The 19,828-nt window shown below is 43.7% G+C and overlaps 1 protein-coding gene across 2 annotated transcripts; it reads right to left on the reverse strand.

Moving 5' to 3' along the window:
* Positions 1–591: 591 nt before the first annotated feature.
* LOC142663493 (uncharacterized) lies at positions 592–15,808 on the reverse strand. Of its 2 annotated transcripts, none has more exons than XM_075842181.1 (5): positions 15,678–15,808; positions 12,981–14,116; positions 11,343–11,469; positions 9,033–9,146; positions 592–1,668 (listed from the first exon to the last, which is right to left on the reverse strand). In XM_075842181.1, exons 2-5 carry the CDS (start codon positions 14,094–14,096, stop codon positions 842–844), a joined length of 2,184 nt encoding a protein of 727 aa, XP_075698296.1. In that variant the 5' UTR covers positions 14,097–14,116; positions 15,678–15,808; the 3' UTR covers positions 592–841. The 2 variants fall into 2 exon arrangements, with proteins under 2 accessions (XP_075698296.1, XP_075698297.1); XM_075842182.1 differs by having other exon boundaries at positions 15,656–15,808.
* Between the last annotated feature and the right edge of the window lie 4,020 nt (positions 15,809–19,828).

Genomic DNA, 19,828 nt, shown 5'->3' on the forward strand with positions numbered 1-19,828 from the left:
CCTTGACAATTTCTATAAACTGAATTGATTCCAACCCTGCTTCTTTGTGAGCATTTTACAAATTCCGGTGGCCAAGATATCTCCGAGGAGCACAAAAGGTTTAGCCGCTATAGTTTGCTTTATTTTAGGAATCATGGCAGCCTTAGGTAATTGATGATGTGACAGATCTCAGAGCAACACAGAAGAGTCGTTAACTCTATAGCCCCCCAATTTCAACAATAGTAGTACTCTTAGCATATTGACGACGACGACGACGACGACGACGCTGCTGCCCTCCAGTCCCTTCATTTCGGGATTCTGATCAGTCCCAATTAATTGATAATGCCAAGACACACATGACACGTTAGAAGATACATTTAAACGAAATTCCCGATTCATATAGGCCCTTATTGCGATGTTACATTTTCAGTTAACAGGAATGCAAGGCACCCAAAGCTGGTGGGGGGAATTGTATTTGCTCAAATTTTGTGAATCGAGTTCTACTCTTTTTGTTTCCCCCTTACCCAATGCCATATAGTAAAATATATTTATTAAACAAATTTACTGCAACACACTAGGAAATACGTCTCTCGGCTCTCCGGGTCAAACATAAACATTCAAAAAACATTTTTATTAGTGAACCCCAAGTGACAAGGTAAGTGGCATGGAGACCCTTCCGTCATTAAGGCTTTCGATGCTTGTGGACATCGTCAAATCCAAAAACAGCACACGCATATATTCTACGTCGGTTCTTCTCCATGGACAACTGTTTTTGATCGATTAATGCTACAACACCCCAGGCACATCCACCCATAATTTTCTGTTTCAATAAGAAAAACATATAAATCTGGAGTGATCCTTCTCAACTTTGGAATTCCAGTTCCTTTGGCAGAACAGACTCTCCTTCCTGAATTTGTTTGAGAAGAAGAAGTTGACCATGCTGTTCAAAATCTGGAAAGAATTGTGAGCATACGTGCTCCTGCCGATGCTTATCGTAGCTCGGCTTACTACTGAACCGTTTTCCGCAGAAGTCGCACGAGTATATATGTTCTTCCATATGGACTCTCTGATGTTCGTTAAAATCTTCCTCCTCCACGAAGCCTTTTCCACAGATGGAACACACAAAAGGTTTATCGCGGTCGTGAACCATTTCGTGTTTACGAAGGGTGAACTTTCTCGCGAATCGTTTTCCGCATTCTAAGCAAGCGTGTGGATTCTTTTTTAAGGTTACCCCGAGATGGTTATCGAGCAATTGCTGAGTAAAGAAACGTTTCCCACATCTGGGGCAGATAAATGGTTTTTCTCCAGAATGAATCAACTCGTGTTTCATTAAGGTCTTCGCGTTCTTGAAAGTCATGTTGCATTGAAAACAAGAGTAGCCGTTCTCGAATGGATGAAATTTCTGGTGCGAGACGAGATCGCAGAAACGCTTGAAACGTCTTTCACACCTGAGACACTTGAACGGTCTCTCATCTATTGCTGGTTTTTGGCCAAGCAATGGATTTATTTGACAAAATGGCCCGAACTCATTATAACCCTGTTCTGCCGAAAAGTTGGATGCCGCCCCTGACATGATATCTTCAGTTTGCTGTATACAAAAGCTTAGAAAATCATCAATGCTTTTCCTCAAACGTTCAGAAAAATTGTGTAAATTGTAACTTTCGTCAACTGAATTTATCATCTTCGTGCCTGTTGAGGGTAATACAGGGAAATTGGTAAAGGATTAAAAGAATTTAATAAATCAGAACATGCTTTTATATAATTACCCCTTAAAGGCGGTTTCCCATTTTATTTGCTTTGTTTTTATTATGTGTTGCTCTGGATTAATAAAATATCCGTGTAAGGGGTAATGGTGTTCTTGGCTGTGTACCAAGCAGCCAATTGGTTGGTCATATACTAAATAATTTCCCTTTCCTGGTCTTGTTACGCAATGCTCTGAGGAAGTCACGTAGTGACGAAACGCGTCAGCACGCGTAGCACACGTCTTGACGTTACACACCCAAGACTGGTGTGTTTGGCCATTTTCCGATCTGCCGCTCTCTGCCTACCCAGCACGTGTCAGGTATTGGATGCCGGGTGCTAACCTGGGCTGCCCCGGATGTGGATGAACACTGCCTGGAAAGGTGCCTGCTTGCCTTTCGAGAACAATTTATCATTTTGGAGACATTTTATCCACCTATTATAGCGAACAGCATGGAGGTGATTGACCACCAATCCAGCATATCCGGATAACCAGCGAGTGACTATATTACATAGGATGACATAATTGGCCTTACATACTGTGGATTTGAGCATATACGGAGGACAGCTTTTCTAATTGCCCACGTGGATGAACACTGAGCAAATTGCTTCTAAGGCGGCATGCTTGGGTGCATATATACCCGACAGATAAGTAATATAAGTGGGTTGTATACTTATCTATGTTGAAATGCTAGCGTGGCATCTAATTGGATCATCTACTCTTCAATCTATGGGGCATTATATCCATGCATAATATATTGTATTGACCAGGACCCTATACCAGGGCTGATGGTCTCTTGCAAATCACCTGCATTAAGATGGTTACGCATGCATTTCCTTTCTATGCTGCAATGAAGTTTTGTAGTCATTGACTTCCGTAGTTTCAGCCACGGTTGTCCAGTATTCCATTGCGGTCGTACTGATTTATATCATACTGTATCTATACATGCTCATCTCCCTTTGAACGGCTGTCTTGTTTTGCCACATTCACTTTGTTCCCACTCGGTTCTGTACTATATCCCACTTGTCACCTTTCTCCCGGCCGGACGGCTGTATTTGTATTTCGATACAGGATCACCCTAGACGCGTTTTGTCTCTTTTTGTATGAATAAAGAATTCTATATATATTTTTAAGCAAAGAGTCGAGTGCCTTTCATGTACCAGGTTTATCGTTGGTCCTTTGTCTTTAGACATTGATGGCATATCCACAGTATATACCATAAATGTCTGATAGATGCGGGTCCCACCACTGCGAGCGGAGAACAGGGTAAAAAGACCCCCTTTCTGGAGATTGATAGATGAGAGCCCCACTCCTATCTCCAGAAAGGGGGTCTTTTTACCCCGTTCTCTGCCCGCAGAGGTGGGACCCGCATCCATTAGACATTTATAGCATATCCTGCGGATATATATATGTCATAAATGTCCAAGATGGGAATGCGCTTTTAAGGCTGAAGTCACACATTATGCCCAAAAAAAAAAAACAGGAGGGCGTATTTTGCTGCAGTATTTGTCAGCCAAAACCAGGAGTGGGTCCAAAACAAAAAAGAGAAGGTAAACTTTTTACATTATACTTTTTCTACGTAGGTTCCACTCCTGGATTTGGCTTGTAAATATTGACGCAAAATACTTCTTTATTATCACGAATATCTATGCAAAAATAATGTAACTTTGCAAATAATCGACTTGACTTTTCTCGTCCTGGTTCTTCGTCACATGATACACTATATACATGCAAACACCTGACCATCACACCTATATCAGCCTGTAGGATATCCCATTCCAAAACCATGGGTGTGAATATGGAGTTGGGCCCCTTTTACAGATATAAACAGCCTCCACTCTTCGGGGGGCTTTCTACAAAATGTTGGGGTGTCTGTAGGAATTTCTGCCTATTCATCCAGAAAGTCGGACTCTGATATCGCACGAGGTGGTCTGGCTCGCCATCGGCGTTCCAACTCATCTCAAAGGTCCGGTGAGGTTGAGGTCAGGGCTCTGTGCGGCCACTCGAGTTCCTTCACACCAATCTCCTCACCCCATGTCCTTGTGGATCTGTCTATGTGCACAGTAATGTTGGAACAGGAGAGAGCCTTCCCCAAACTGTTACCATAAAGTGGGAAGCTACAATTGTGTAAAACGTCTTGGTATGCTGTAGAATTAACATTACCCATGACTGGAAAGAAGGAGAAAAACCCAAACCCTGAAAAACAGCCCCAGACCCTTAGCCCTCCATCACCAAATGTTACAGAAGGGGCTATGCATTCCGGTAGGCAGAGATCTCCTGGCACACGCCAAGCACAGATTTCTCCATCAGACCGCCAGATAGGGAAACCGGATTAATCACTCCAGAGAACACATCTCCAGAGTCCAGTGACGACGCGCTTTACACCACTCCAGGCGACGCATCGTACATGTGATCTCAGGTCCGTGACCAGCTGCTCCACAAGGTCAACCCAATTCAACCAAGCCATGCAACAGACGACAGGCAATTTTGACATTAGTTTTCGTGGTCTTCTTTTAGAGCTGTTATGTCTAGATGCCAAGCAGCAGATGGAAGTGTGTAAAGCACGCCGCGTGTTCTGTGGAGTGACGCTTCTCTATATGACGTGTTCTGTGGAGTGACGCTTCTCTATGTGACGTGTTCTGTGGAGTGACGCTTCTCTATGTGACGTGTTCTGTGGAGTGACGCTTCTCTATCTGGCGTGTTCTGTGGAGTGACGCTTCTCTATGTGGCGTGTTCTGTGGAGTGACGCTTCTCCATGTGACGTGTTCTGTGGAGTGACGCTTCTCTATGTGACGTGTTCTGTGGAGTGACGCTTTTCTATGTGACGTGTTCTGTGGAGTGACGCTTCTCTATGACGTGTTATGTGGCGTGACGCTTCTCTATGTGACGTGTTCTGTGGAGTGACGCTTCTCTACGTGACGTGTTCTGTGGAGTGACGCTTCTCTACGTGACGTGTTCTGTGGAGTGACGCTTCTCTATGACGTGTTCTGTGGAGTGACGCTTCTCTATGACGTGTTCTGTGGCGTGACGCTTCTCTACGTGACGTGTTCTGTGGAGTGACGCTTCTCTACGTGACGTGTTCTGTGGAGTGACGCTTCTCTACGTGACGTGTTCTGTGGAGTGACGCTTCTCTACGTGACGTGTTCTGTGGAGTGACGCTTCTCTATGTGACGTGTTCCGTGGAGTGACGCTTCTCTATGACGTGTTCCGTGGAGTGACGCTTCTCTATGACGTGTTCCGTGGAGTGACGCTTCTCTGTGACGTGTTCTGTGGAGTGACGCTTCTATGTGACGTGTTCTGTGGAGTGACGCTTCTCTATGTGACGTGTTCTGTGGAGTGACGCTTCTCTATGTGACGTGTTCTGTGGAGTGACGCTTCTCTATGTGACGTGTTCTGTGGAGTGACGCTTCTCTATGTGACGTGTTCTGTGGAGTGACGCTTCTCTATGTGACGTGTTCTGTGGAGTGACGCTTCTCTATGTGACGTGTTCTGTGGAGTGACGCTTCTCTATGTGACGTGTTCTGTGGAGTGACGCTTCTCTATATGACGTGTTCTGTGGAGTGACGCTTCTCTATATGACGTGTTCTGTGGAGTGACGCTTCTCTATGTGACGTGTTCTGTGGAGTGACGCTTCTCTGTATGACGTGTTCTGTGGAGTGACGCTTCACGAGTTTGGGGTGGAACAACTTGACTGGCCGCGCAGAGTCCTGACCTCAACCCCATCCAAAACATTTGGGATGACGTACAGCAGAGACTGCGAGCCGGGCCCCTAAAAATTCCCACTGTCACTCCAGAATCTTGTAGAAAGCCCCCAGCAGAGTGGAAGCCGTTTTACTGTCAAGGGAGGCAACTTCATACTTAGATTTAGAACGGGACGTCATAGAATGTGCTGTAGGTGTAATGTGGAGGTGTCCCGATACTTTTCTCCATATTGTGTATGACCTTATATATAGTATAATACACCTTATATATAGTATATAGTATAATACACCTTATATATATATATATATATATATAGACCTTATATATAGTATAATACACCTTGTATAATACACCTTATATATAGTATAATACACCTTATATATAGTATAATACACCTTATATAGACCTTATATATAGTATAATACACCTTATATATAGTATAATACACCTTATATATAGACCTTATATATAGTATAATACACCTTATATAGACCTTATATATAGTATAATACACCTTATATATAGTATAATACACCTTCTATAGACCTTATATATAGTATAATACAACTTATATAGACCATATATAGTATAATACACCTTATATATAGACCTTATATATAGTATAATACAACTTATATAGACCATATATAGTATAATACACCTTATATATAGACCTTATATATAGTATAATACACCTTATATAGACCTTATATATAGTATAATACACCTTATATAGACCTTATATATAGTATAATACACCTTATATATAGTATAATACACCTTATATATATAGACCTTATATATAGGCCTTATATATAGTATAATACACCTTATGTAGACCTTATATATAGTATAATACACCTTATATATAGAATAATACACCTTATATATAGTATAATACACCATATATATATATATATATAGTATAATACACCTTATATATAGTATAATACACCTTATATATAGACCTTATATATAGTATAATACACCTTATATATAGGCCTTATAAATAGTATAATACACCTTATATATAGACCTTATATATAGTATAATACACCTTATATATAGACCTTATATATAGTATAATACACCTTATATATAGACCTTATATATAGTATAATACACCTTATATATAGACCTTATATATAGTATAATACACCTTATATATAGTATAATACACCTTATATAGACCTTATATACAGTGAAGGAAATAAGTATTTGATCCCTTGCTGATTTTGTAAGTTTGCCCACTGTCAAAGACATGAACAGTCTAGAATTTTTAGGCTAGGTTAATTTTACCAGTGAGAGATAGATTATATTAAAAAAACATAAAATCACATTGTCACAATGATATATATTTATTTGCATTGTGCACAGAGAAATAAGTATTTGATCCCCGACCAACCATTAAGAGTTCAGCCTCCTCCAGACCAGTTACACGCTCCAAATCAACTTGGTGCCTGCATTATAGACAGCTGTCTTACATGGTCACCTGTATAAAAGACTCCTGTCCACAGACTCCATTAATCAGTCTGACTCTAACCTCTACAACATGGGCAAGACCAAAGAGCTTTCTAAGGATGTCAGGGACAAGATCATAGACCTGCACAAGGCTGGAATGGGCTACAAAACCATAAGTAAGACGCTGGGTGAGAAGGAGACAACTGTTGGTGCAATAGTAAGAAAATGGAAGACATACAAAATGACTGCCAATCAACATCGATCTGGGGCTCCATGCAAAATCTCACCTCGTGGGGTATCCTTGATCCTGAGGAAGGTGAGAGCTCAGCCGAAAACTACACGGGGGGAACTTGTTAATGATCTCAAGGCAGCTGGGACCACAGTCACCAAGATAACCATTGGTAACATATTATGCCGTAATGGATTAAAATCCTGCAGTGCCCGCAAGGTCCCCCTGCTCAAGAAGGCACATGTACAGGCCCGTCTGAAGTTTGCAAATGAACATCTGGATGATTCTGAGAGTGATTGGGAGAAGGTGCTGTGGTCAGATGAGACTAAAATTGAGCTCTTTAGCATTAACTCAACTCGCCGTGTTTGGAGGAAGAGAAATGCTGCCTATGACCCAAAGAACACCGTCCCCACTGTCAAGCATGGAGGTGGAAACATTATGTTTTGGGGGTGTTTCTCTGCTAAGGGCACAGGACTACTTCACCGCATCAATGGGAGAATGGATGGAGCCATGTACCGTCAAATCCTGAGTGACAACCTCCTTCCCTCCACCAGGACATTAAAAATGGCTCGTGGCTGGGTCTTCCAGCACGACAATTACCCGAAACATACAGCCAAGGCAACAAAGGAGTGGCTCAAAAAGAAGCACATTAAGGTCATGGAGTGGCCTAGCCAGTCTCCAGACCTTAATCCCATCGAAAACTTATGGAGGGAGCTGAAGATCCGAGTTGCCAAGCAACAGCCTCGAAATCTTAATGATTTACAGATGATCTGCAAAGAGGAGTGGGCCAAAATTCCATCTAACATGTGTGCAAACCTCATCATCAACTACAAAAAACGTCTGACTGCTGTGCTTGCCAACAAGGGTTTTGCCACCAAGTATTAAGTCTTGTTTGCCAAAGGGATCAAATACTTATTTCTCTGTGCACAATGCAAATAAATATATATAATTTTGACTGTGATTTTCTTCTTTTTTTTTTTTTATATAATCTATCTCTCACTGGTAAAATTAACCTAGCCTAAAAATTCTAGACTGTTCATGTCTTTGACAGTGGGCAAACTTACAAAATCAGCAAGGGATCAAATACTTATTTCCTTCACTGTATAGTATAATACACCTTATATATAGACCTTATATATAGTATAATACACCTTATATATACCTTATATATAGTATAATACACCTTATATATAGACCTTATATAGAGTATAATACACCTTATATATAGACCATATATATAGTATAATACACCTTATATATAGACCATATATATAGTATAATACACCTTATATAGACCTTATATATAGTATAATACACCTTATATATAGTATAATACACCTTATATATAGACCTTATATATATTATAATACACCTTATATATAGACCTTATATAGAGTATAATACACCTTATATATAGTATAATACACCTTATATATAGACCTTATATATAGTATAATACACCTTATATATAGACCTTATATATATTATAATACACCTTATATAGAGTATAATACACCTTATATATAGGCCTTATATATAGTATAATACACCTTATATATAGTATAATACACCATATATATATATATATATATATATATATATAGACCTTATATATAGTATAATACACCTTATATAGACCTTATATATAGTATAATACACCTTATATATAGTATAATACACCTTATATAGACCTTATATATAGTATAATACACCTTATATATAGTATAATACACCTTATATATAGTATAATACACCTTATATATATTATAATACACCTTACACCTTATATATAGACCTTATATATAGTATAATACACCTTATATATATAGAGTATAATACACCTTATATATAGTATAATACACCTTATATAGAGTATAATACACCTTATATAGACCTGATCTTCTATAGCATTATACTGACCACTGCTGGAGAAACCAGGAATCTGAGGATTTCCAAACTGTTTGGGGTATTTCACATAAAGATCTTCTCCTCGCTCAATCATCGTTATCAATGGCGGTGTAACAGTGATCCAACCTGTGTATAAAGAAGGACGGCGCTCGTCAGAATGTGTCCTACCCTCGTCTCTCCTCCCGGGTCATGAGTTCGGCTGGACCATTTATTTTAGGGTAGCGCCAAACAATGGCTTTTCCACACCTTATAGTTAAAGATTCAGTTAGTCCCTATTCACACAGAGTTTTTTTGCCGCAGAAATTGACTTGCATTGACTTAAATGGGAGGTGGAGGCGTTTTTTTCCCGCGAGCAAAGAAAAATGCTCATGGGAAATAGAAGCGACATGCCCCATCGTGAGGCGTTTTCCACCTTAAAAACCCCATTGAAATTAACGGGAGACGGAAATAAACGCGTTTTTTTTTACCGCAATTTGACGCGTTTTTAGGTGAAAACCGCTCGCGGTTTTTCGCTTTGTCTGTTGAAGAAATAGGTGAAGAAAAACCTGCGTCAAATAGCGGCAAAAAACGCGTGCGGAGCAGAACCACAAAAAAAACTAAAAACTGGAGCGGATTTTTCCAGGCAGAATTTTCTGCCTGCAAAAAAACTCTGTGTGAACATACCCCAATGGTCAGTTCACACAGTTTTTTGACACGCAAACCGTGTCAGAAAACACGCCAAAAAACGCCAATGGGCGTTTGATTGGCAGGCGGAGGCAGTTTTTTCCCGCGAGCAGAAAAAAAACTCCTTGCGGGAAAAAGTAGCAACATGTCCTATCTTCAGCCGTTTACATCTCTGACCTCACATTGACATCAATGGGAGGCAGAGAAAGCGTATTTGGCTGCGTTTTTTGCCCATCACCGCTCAATGGCCGCGTGTGAAATACGCTGCGAAAAGCGGCGTGCAGGCAGAGCAACATCTGCCTCAAAATTCCAAACGGAATTTTGAGGCAGATTTTCTGCCTGCAAAACACTCTGTGTGAACATGGCCTTAATGGTTTAGAGCGAAGGCTGTGAGAGAACTCCATTAAGAAGCGACATGCCCATTGGCGAGGGCAAAAAAATGGCACAAAAATTGTCAGTAACAAAGTCTGTCGGTTCCGGATCATCATACAGTCGTAGAAAAGATGCTGGGACGGAAAATAGAAATATAAAATGCTGAACACTCCGTCGACTTCTGCTCCTATTTTGTGCCAAACACGAACGCTGGAGCAGCAGAATCTCCGGACTGTCAGATACCGGATTACAGGAACTTTTAATATATCCATGACTACATGTAAGATCAACCAGAAAACATTTAAAACGGTCCTTTAACCACTCGCCGACGTTTGATTACGTCATAGCTGGATGGGGGGGGGGGGGGGTATAACGCGGACTCAAGGGCCGCGCCCGCTCCATGCTCAGCGGGTTCCAGCTGTACGTCACAGCCACTTCGATGCCGAGGTCAATAACGACCGGGGCATTCAAGCCGTTAAAAAGAACAGGGCGATCTCCTCCGACAGCCCATCGGACCCCCTACGACGCGATCGGCAGGGTGCCGATGGTTGTGATGGCAGCGCCGGTGCCCACTGTAGGCTCTTCGTGCTTCTCTCAAGCCGTGCCAGAGGCTTAATAGGAGATAGTAAGATACACAATATACTGCAATTAAGAAACTACATAGATTTGGTATCGCCATAATCGTATTGACCCGCAGAATAAAATGAACATGTCGTTGACGGTGAACGTCGCAAAAACAAAACCCAAAAAACAATGGAGGAATAGCTTTTTTTTTTCCACATTCCACCCCACAAAGATTTTTTACATTATATGGTACAATAAACGGTGCTGTGAAAAAAACTATAACTCGTCCCGCAAGAAAAAAAAAAAAAAAAAAAGTTACTGCTTTCGGAAGGAAAAAAAAATGTCTGCGGCCGGAAAGGAGTTTACGGGTAATCCCACACCTAGAATACTGCGGAAATTCCTCAGCATTTACCCAACATAACTAGTCATGCTGCGGAATGAAATTGCGTAGAGAACGTCAATTTCTGCGGTTTCGGACATGATCGTGTATGCCAGGTTTCGATTGCCCGAGGTCACAGGCCCGAAGCCTGGGTTGTAAAATTCCTCCTACTCCTGGTAGTCTTAAACCTGGAAGCCGCAAGCGCAAAAGGTGACAATTATGAGGCGTCACTTACGACACAACACGACAAGCAATCATGAGAGCGGGGCAGAGCCGAAAACATACAGCGAATACAAACCCCCACCCCCTGGGCTAGAAGGGGTGAATTTCTAGGATTTTCTTACCCAGCGAGTGGAGGGTGCGGTAATTCTTCACCATCATCTCCATGTAGAGATCCTTGTCTTCTTCGCTCAAATATTCCCACTCCTCCTTGGAGAAGTAGATGGCCACATCATCAAATTTAATCTGACCCTAAAAAGAAAAGGGTAACAACATTCAGTTCAGGACTTTGTAGCTCTTCTTGGGTTCCGTTCTGCACCTATAAAAAGGACTACATTATTCTATTGGACTGTGACCCCCATTAAGGCAGGGCAACCACAGCGCCCTAGTCTTTCCACCATCATCCCTCTATGTATGAAGTAGCTGGATGACCTCCGTCCAATGCCGAATGGATTAACTCGGGCTGTTACTACCTTGCTCCAACTTTACAGACCGCTCCTTTCGGGTGTTCTATGGGGGTTGCATAATAAAAAATATTAGCTGGGGGCGGGTGCACTATGGTGGCATTTTAGCTGATGAGTAAGAGGGGGAGGCACTATGGGAGACACGGACTACATTTAAGCAGCACTTTGTGGGCCAAGTAACTGTTGGTGAGGTACCGTAGTGTATAAGGATACGATAATTTGTGGCATGGTACTAAGTAACTACTAAAGGTACTATGAGAAAGTGCCCTAAACAGGTTTGTACCTACAGTCATTGAACTGTGCAGACACTATGAGGACTAAGTAGCAGTCCAGAGGGCTGTAGCTATTATGGAGAGACGGCAGGGGAAGTTATATGGTCATTGCTAGGAGACTGTGACTGTCCACGTTTATAGCCTTTGCCAGTGTATGACACTTAAAGGGGTTGTCAAGTTATAAGAAATTGATGGCCAAGCCTCAAAATAGGCCATGAATACCTGATCGGTGGGGGTCCGATCAGCTGTTTTGTAGGGGCCGCGGCACTCGTACAAATTCGGCTTCGTTTTTATTACTCATCCTGTGAATCGCCGACACTTGTGCCAGTTCACAGTATTACCACCTTCTCCGGTACTGTAATAATGTAAACAGGACGTCCTGTCGACAAGATGCAAATGTATGGGGACAAATGATCGTATTAACAATCGTTCGGTCTGACCATTGCTTCATTAATGGAGCTCAACGAGTGACGCGCTAAATCGATCAGCGCTCGTTACTGGATAAGGCTTTGTTACTGATGGATTCTAACTTTTCCAAGATGGCACCTACACCCCAGACAGATGCGTTTTGGTCTACATTAAGGACAGGTCACGGTGTGAGAACATTCTCTGCACAGCTTTTGATCGTTGACCTTTACTAGACACCATAAAATAAAAAAATTTTTTAAGCTATACGTTGCCCCTTTGTCAAGTAACGGCCTATTTGTGCCCCATGCTCATCATATGCTCTAGGGATGCTCCCAGCACATAAGCAGAATGTATCCATAGGCCCCTATTCACCCGGCAAGTGCCAAGAGGGTCCTTTTGGCATATGCCAAACTCAGGGCAAAAAGAACTGTCGAGGATTAGACGTTTCAATTCACCACCAGCCCACAAACCATCACGGGTCTAAACATGGACGCTCACTGGCCAAATTTGAGGTCATACTGACTACCCGGGAGGAGTCCATCTCTCTCACACCCTACGTACTAGCATGACAATACAACTAATTATATGGCTTGAAGATTGTATTAAAAAAATCACTTACAGGCTGGTACAACGTATATCTGTGTGTCTGTATTCTCTGAAGATCCTGGAGAAATAATTTATCAGCTTGCCAAGCTTCGTAGGCAGGTAACACGTTTTCCACCGGCCCCGTGTCCTGTACCAGCATAACACTTCTTTGGAGAGATGGATCAGTGTCTTGAACACCAGCGTGACTGCACCATGTAGTCTGCTCCGCCTGCGCAGAACTTTCCTGGAAGGTTTGGAGAACTCTTAGATTTGAAGTCCCGCCTTCGGGACACTGGACGCCTTGGCTTTTATTTCTTAAGGAAATGTCCGCCTGAGTTCCAATACTTATATTGATCTTGGAGGTATTGGTGGAGGTATGCTTCACTTTCGGAACGCTGTAAGCGCTACATGAGACATCGACATACGTAACCATTTCAGACTTCGATTTCGCTGCCTTTTTTCGAGCGTCCTGAGTTTGTCTGGTCACTTGCTTCACGGATGTGGTTTGTGTAGTTAATTCGTAAGAGACAGGCGACAGTCCATGAACCTCACTCGAGGTGGTGGACGGTGTTTGGTATTCAGTAGGTTGGGATGTCTGTGACTGTAGTCCAATGGACTGACCTGTGGGACCGATGTGGATTGTCGAAGGCTGTAAGCCAACGGTTGACTTGGTTTGGAATTTAATGGGCTGACCGGAGGAACCCATCTGGACTGCGTTGAGCTGGTAGGGTCGTGGTTGAAGTCCAAGGGATTGAACAGAAGGACCAATCTGGACTGCAGAGGGCTGAAGTCTGCCGATCTGGAATATCTGAGGTTGCGTGCTGCCGGCTTGACTTGTGCTAGTCTTAGCTGAAGCGGGCACACTTGTCAAGGACTGAAGACCATCTGTCTGAATAAGGGGCAGGTGAAGACCATTGGCTTGAAGTATGGATAAATTATTGCCAAGCGGTACCACATTAAGCCCCGCGCCACGTAATGCAGTGACCGGCTGTCCTGCAGCCAGGATCAAGTAAGACGGAAGACCGCCAAGCTGTATAATGGGAGGCTGCTGTCCAGCGCCTGGCACTTCAGACGGCTGATTCGTAGATGTCTGCGTCCTTGATGCCATGCTCCGCGATTTAGAAGACTGATTCTCACCAGGTTCCTCCATTGCTCAACAATGATTTTTTTCTAAATATAATAAAAACAACGACATGTAAAGTGTCAAAACAACACCCAAAATCTTCCAACAGTGTTACCTGGTGTCAGGCAGCAAGGACACGAATCTGGTGAAGTTAAAGGGGTATTCCGGTTACAACAAGGTACCCCTTATCAGTAGTATAGGGGGTAACTTGCTCATCGGTGGGTGTCCAACAGCTCGGACCCCCACCGTGTATGAGAACGGAGGTCCAGTACCTGCGTTTGACCAGAGAGGCAGTTCGCTCATGCGCAATGACGGGGAACGACAAGTACAGCGAATTACAATAATATACTAAAACACAAGAGGTTACCGATTCTCCACAGGATAGGTGAGTAATATCTGATCAATGGGGGTCTGACTCATGGGATCCCCCTGTACCCGAGAACGGGGGTCCCCTAGGGCCCTTTGTGAGTGGAGTGCCCCTGAGCATGCTCGGCTACCGCTTAATTCCCTTTCTACCAAGCGCTGAACTTGCCATCTCCAGCAGCGCCATAGAAAGTGAAAGCAGCGGTGGCCGAGCACGCGCAGGACCACTCCACTCACAAAGGGCCCTAGGGGACCCCCGTCTCAGTGTGGGTCCTAGCGGTCGGACCCCCATCGATCAGACATTTATCACCTTTACGTGGTGTGATGCCGCTCTCCCACAATTCTCCACCACTGCGCCCCACACAGCGAATGGCGCAGGCAAGACCCCCCTATTAGGTCTAGTTCACTTCACGTTACACGGCCTACGTTTGACGTATACGTTAAACACAGAGACCATGGACTATAAGGCTATCCGTTAAACGAATACGTCATGAACTGGGATAATGGGAGCTCATAGCGTATCCATTAAACCATTACTGCCCATTGGTGACGGATGCCACTTTTAGGCATCCCCATACACGAGAATGGTATCCGTCACCTGCGGGCTCCAATATATAAAAAAAAATGTATACTGTGCGGTATAGGTTTCTTTACATGAATATGCTGTATGTATGTAGTCTACTACGCTGAAAAAATAATAATAATATAAAAGGCATACGGACATATATCAGCCCGACGGAGGCCAAAATGTGGGCAGGTGTTACCATAGGTAATGGAATTCAGACACAATATTGGTACATGGGGCACGGTTAAGCAAAACAAGAGGCAAAACTGTCTGTCCTCGTTGCAACCAATCAGAGCAGAGCTTTCACGTCTTAACCCGCTCTAGAAAAATAAAAGCTGTAATGTGATTGGTTGCTATGGGGAACAAAGACAGTGTAGATAAATCATAGCGTCTGAATGTTTTAAAACACCGTGCGGCTTGGCAACCAATCAGGCGTCTGCTTTAATTATCTAAAGGACCGCTACGAAATGAGAGCTGGCACCCGATTGGTTGCAGAAGGCAACCGCTTAACGTCTCCGTCCTATGATACAGATGCGCTTCCTCTCTCCCTGTCCATTGTGCGACGATGTGATTGATGCATGTACTTCCCGTGGTGAACAGACAGGGTGGCTATATGTCTGGATGTGATGTCCCCGTAGTCACTCCATTATAAGTATACCCAGTCACTGTGCGCTCCTCACCTCTCCCGCTGTTCCAACAGACGCGCCACTCTCCAGTCATACCCGACCGGAAGCCGCTGCCAAGGAGGGAACTTCGGAACATAACGGAAAACCGCGGCGGCCATCTTTGTTAAGGGCGCAGGGACCTTCCTGACGTCACGATCACATGACCGTGACGTCAGCGCACCATGCGGTCGCTGATTGGAGCGTTTTTCCTATTTACAGCCAGTGCTTCCTGTTTCCCGTCTTGTTCTCACGTGTAGTCGGAGGAGGCGTGTCTTCATAAATTTGCGTTCTACAAATCTACTGAAAGAATAATTGAGTTACACCTCGGGTGTGAATCATGCAGCTTCGTTACTAGTGATATTTAGAGACTCGCAATCAGAGTTTTGCATGAGCTAGAGATACCGCAGCATCCTCATTACCGTATTGTAACGTGGGCAATGAAGGGGCCACACGAGGAGTTGCTGAAATTACTTTTTTTTGTGGTGGAAATCATGGCGTATACTGCGTGTGGGCCGCTTTGTAATTCATGGTAGCCAAGGGATCAGCTTTTAGTTTTAGCCAAATTTATGATCTGAAACTTTTCAGAAAGTTATAAAGTCCCATCTGTACGTCACTACCGGTGTAAACGACAAAATAACGCACCATAAATTCAACATGTTACAAAAAAAACTGCTGCAAATGAAAAGAATGACCTAGAACAAGCCAATATTGATACATGTGGGTCTCACTAGCCGTGCTGCGGCCATAGAGGCCCAAAATAGCGCTGGTGTTGAGGGTCCTTGTGCACAATGCGGCCTAGCGACTTGTGCAGATGAAGCACCGGTGCCGGCCACGTTACCGAATATCGCAGTAAAGAAACGCATGGTTCTCGGCCGTACGGGAACTACTTCGGTTCGGCCGCATCGTGTGGTGGACAACGTGAGAAATTGTCCAGCTAAAAACATATAGTCTGGGTTTAGTCTGGAGCTCAGCTGGGGATATGCTGGAATAAAAGCTGACACGCACATTGATATGAAACTTGATAAAGTGCCTTAAAACGATGGTATTATTTGAGCTCTATGGACACGGCGCTTTCTGCGTCGCCCTCACGTGCTGTGGACGTGGCTTCACTATATACTAGAACACCCCAACACAAAGGGGAAAACATAATCAAACTAGTCCTGCACAATAACCAAACCTCGGTGTCTTACTGCCACATTTCATTATTATTATACTTTTGAATGGTTTTTGGTAGGATAGGAGGTGCCAGAAACCGCTGCATGGCTGGGTAACATAAGAGATTACACCTTTTTTTTCTGGTAGATATCAAACATATCACAGACTGGACTACTTGTTCCTCTCTGAACGTCTGTGACCTGCGGTACTGGACTCTGATATAGCTGTGAAATTGGTCTCTGAACACGCACTTGTTTCTATCATAATCCGGCCTGATTCCCTTCCCGAGAGAGCGTTCATTTGGATTCTGAAGGAGACTTTGATTCAAGATTCTAAACACACCCAAAGTATAGGCGACTCTAATGGAGTTTTTCTCCCTTAATAGCACTCCGGATGTCTCTGATATCATCATATGGGAATCCCATACGGCTGTCCGGAGAATTATCATAAGCCTAGGTTCTAGATTAAAAAAGCAGAGAGAGAAGTGTATTAATGGTATTCTCTCCCAGATATCTGCCCGTGAGAACGCTCAAGAGGACCTTTCACTCAGACAGGAGCTGAGGGACCTGCTCACTATAAAATCTGCCGGGGCATTTCATTTATGTAAATATAAGCACAATGTCCATGGTGACAGGGGATCCAATATCACATCATCATTTTTTTTTTTTTAATCAGTTCAAGTTTATTCAACAAAACTCCACATTATTACAGGTCATTGTACTTTCTCATACAGTGTACAAGCAATTTTCAACAGACCCAATTCTTTACATTTAACCAAACATTCCCTTCCCCCCAACTCCCCCCTGTATCCCCCCCAGCCGATCTCCTCAGTACCCCTTTTCCAATCCTCTCCCCTCAGTGGCCCTATACCTGCACTTGTTGCCTTAGTGTCATTAGCTCCACAGAAGCATACCCAGATTGATCAATCCACCTAGCCCATTGTTTGTCGAACTTGACCCTGGACCCCCTCTTGGAGTATATCCTATACTCCATCAGAACCTGTGAGTTAAGTGCCCCTATGATTTCTTGTTTTGATGGTGGCTCCGCATCCAGCCAGTGCTTTGCAATTCCTTTCCGAACTTGATACAGTATTTTAGCAATTGCCAACCCTGACATCCTATCTCCCCCCAAATCTCCAACATACCCTAGCAGCATTACTACAGGATCCCATGGGATCTGTACCTCAAACACTCTCCCCACTAGTTCCAATATTTCCGTCCACAGACTCCCCAGCTTCCCACATGTCCAGAACATATGAAGGATGTCTGCCTTTTCTTCCGGGCACCTAGGGCACTTTGCATCCGCTCTTAATCCCATTTGTTTCAGCACCCACGGGGTCCTGTACACCCTATGTATCAGAAACAACTGCGATCTTCGTTGTGCTACATTAATGGACAAAGTACATGTTGCTGCCAATACCGCCTCCCAGTGGTCTGTTGTAATAGGACCCACATCCCTCTCCCATATTGCTTTCACTGTTGCCATAGGATCTCCCAGATGTTCCACCAACAACCTGCGATAAACCAATGAGATTAATCCTTTTGATGTTACTGCCTTTGCAATATGCTCCAACACCCCCGCGGCATGCATCGTCAGGTCCACACTGACCGCTTGTGTCTGCACTGCGTGCCGAATCTGCAGGTACTGATAAAACATGCGGGAGTCCAGTTGAAACTCCTCCCTTACTTGCTGAAAAGATTTGAGTATGTCTCCCTCATACAACTGATTCAACCGTATTATGCCTTGCTGCTCCCACCCCTGCATCCCTTCCAATTTACCCAATTCCCCCAAATAAGCATTTCTCCAGAGCGGTGTATATTTAGTGCACTCCCCTATCCCCAGCAATTGCTTGCACTGCCACCACACCTTATGTATGAGAAGCAGAGTGGGTCTGGTACTCGCCATCTGTTTATATCTGTGCGCTTCCAGTCCTGCCAACGGGTTCTCCCCCCCCCCCCCCAGATATGATAGGATGCGCGCACTGGACCCCCATGTCTCTTCCTGCTCCCACCCCCAGAAATGCTGACATTGGGCAGCTAAATAATACACCCAAGCATTGGGAACAGCCAGGCCCCCCTCCTCCTTTGGCAGCTGTAATTTCTCCAGTTTAATCCTAGGTACCCCCTTCTTCCATACTAGGTCCCTAAAAAGGTTATGCAATCTCCTGAACCAATATTTGGGGATCCATACCGGTGAGTTATGTAGGACATACAACACCTGGGGCATAAGGATCATTTTAATCAAATTTGTCCTACCCAGAGCCGATAGGGGCAACTTATTCCACGCCTCTACTTTGGCTTTTATCTTTGTTAACAGTGGCATTACATTTAGGGACATATAATCCTGTACTTTCGCCGTCACCCTCACCCCCAAATACTTAAACTCCTTCACCACAGGTATCTCCACCTCCTCTTCCCCATTCTGAATATCCCCCGGATCCATGAGCATTAGGGCCGATTTTGACCAATTAATGAGTAGTCCTGAATATTTCCCAAACCGCTTAATTAGGGCCATCACTAACGGTAATGTGCGTTCGGTATCCGCCATGAATAGCAGCATATCATCTGCGTATAATGCAATTCTTTCCTCCACCCCCCCATATCTCAACCCCTGAATTTGTTCATGTTGTCTCACTGCACACGCCAAGGGTTCCACCGCCAACGCAAACAACAATGGGGACAATGGACATCCCTGACGCGTTCCCCGCTCCAGCGCAAACCGATCCGATAACACCCCATTCACCCTTATCTTTGCTGTCGGGGCTACATACAACAATTTTACCCATTTTATATAATTAGGGCCAAATCCCATTTTTTCCAGAACTGACCACAAATAATTCCACTCCACACAATCGAATGCTTTGGCCGCATCTAAGGACATTATGGCTCTCCCCCCACGATTATCCGGCATAACTTGTAGATTCAAAAACAGCCGCCTCAGATTTACCGCCGTCGATTTGGATGGCATAAAACCGGCCTGATCTCCGTGTACCACCCCAGCTACTACTTTAG

The sequence above is a fragment of the Rhinoderma darwinii genome, chromosome 11, assembly GCF_050947455.1.
Source record: "Rhinoderma darwinii isolate aRhiDar2 chromosome 11, aRhiDar2.hap1, whole genome shotgun sequence".
Taxonomy (NCBI): domain Eukaryota; kingdom Metazoa; phylum Chordata; class Amphibia; order Anura; family Rhinodermatidae; genus Rhinoderma; species Rhinoderma darwinii.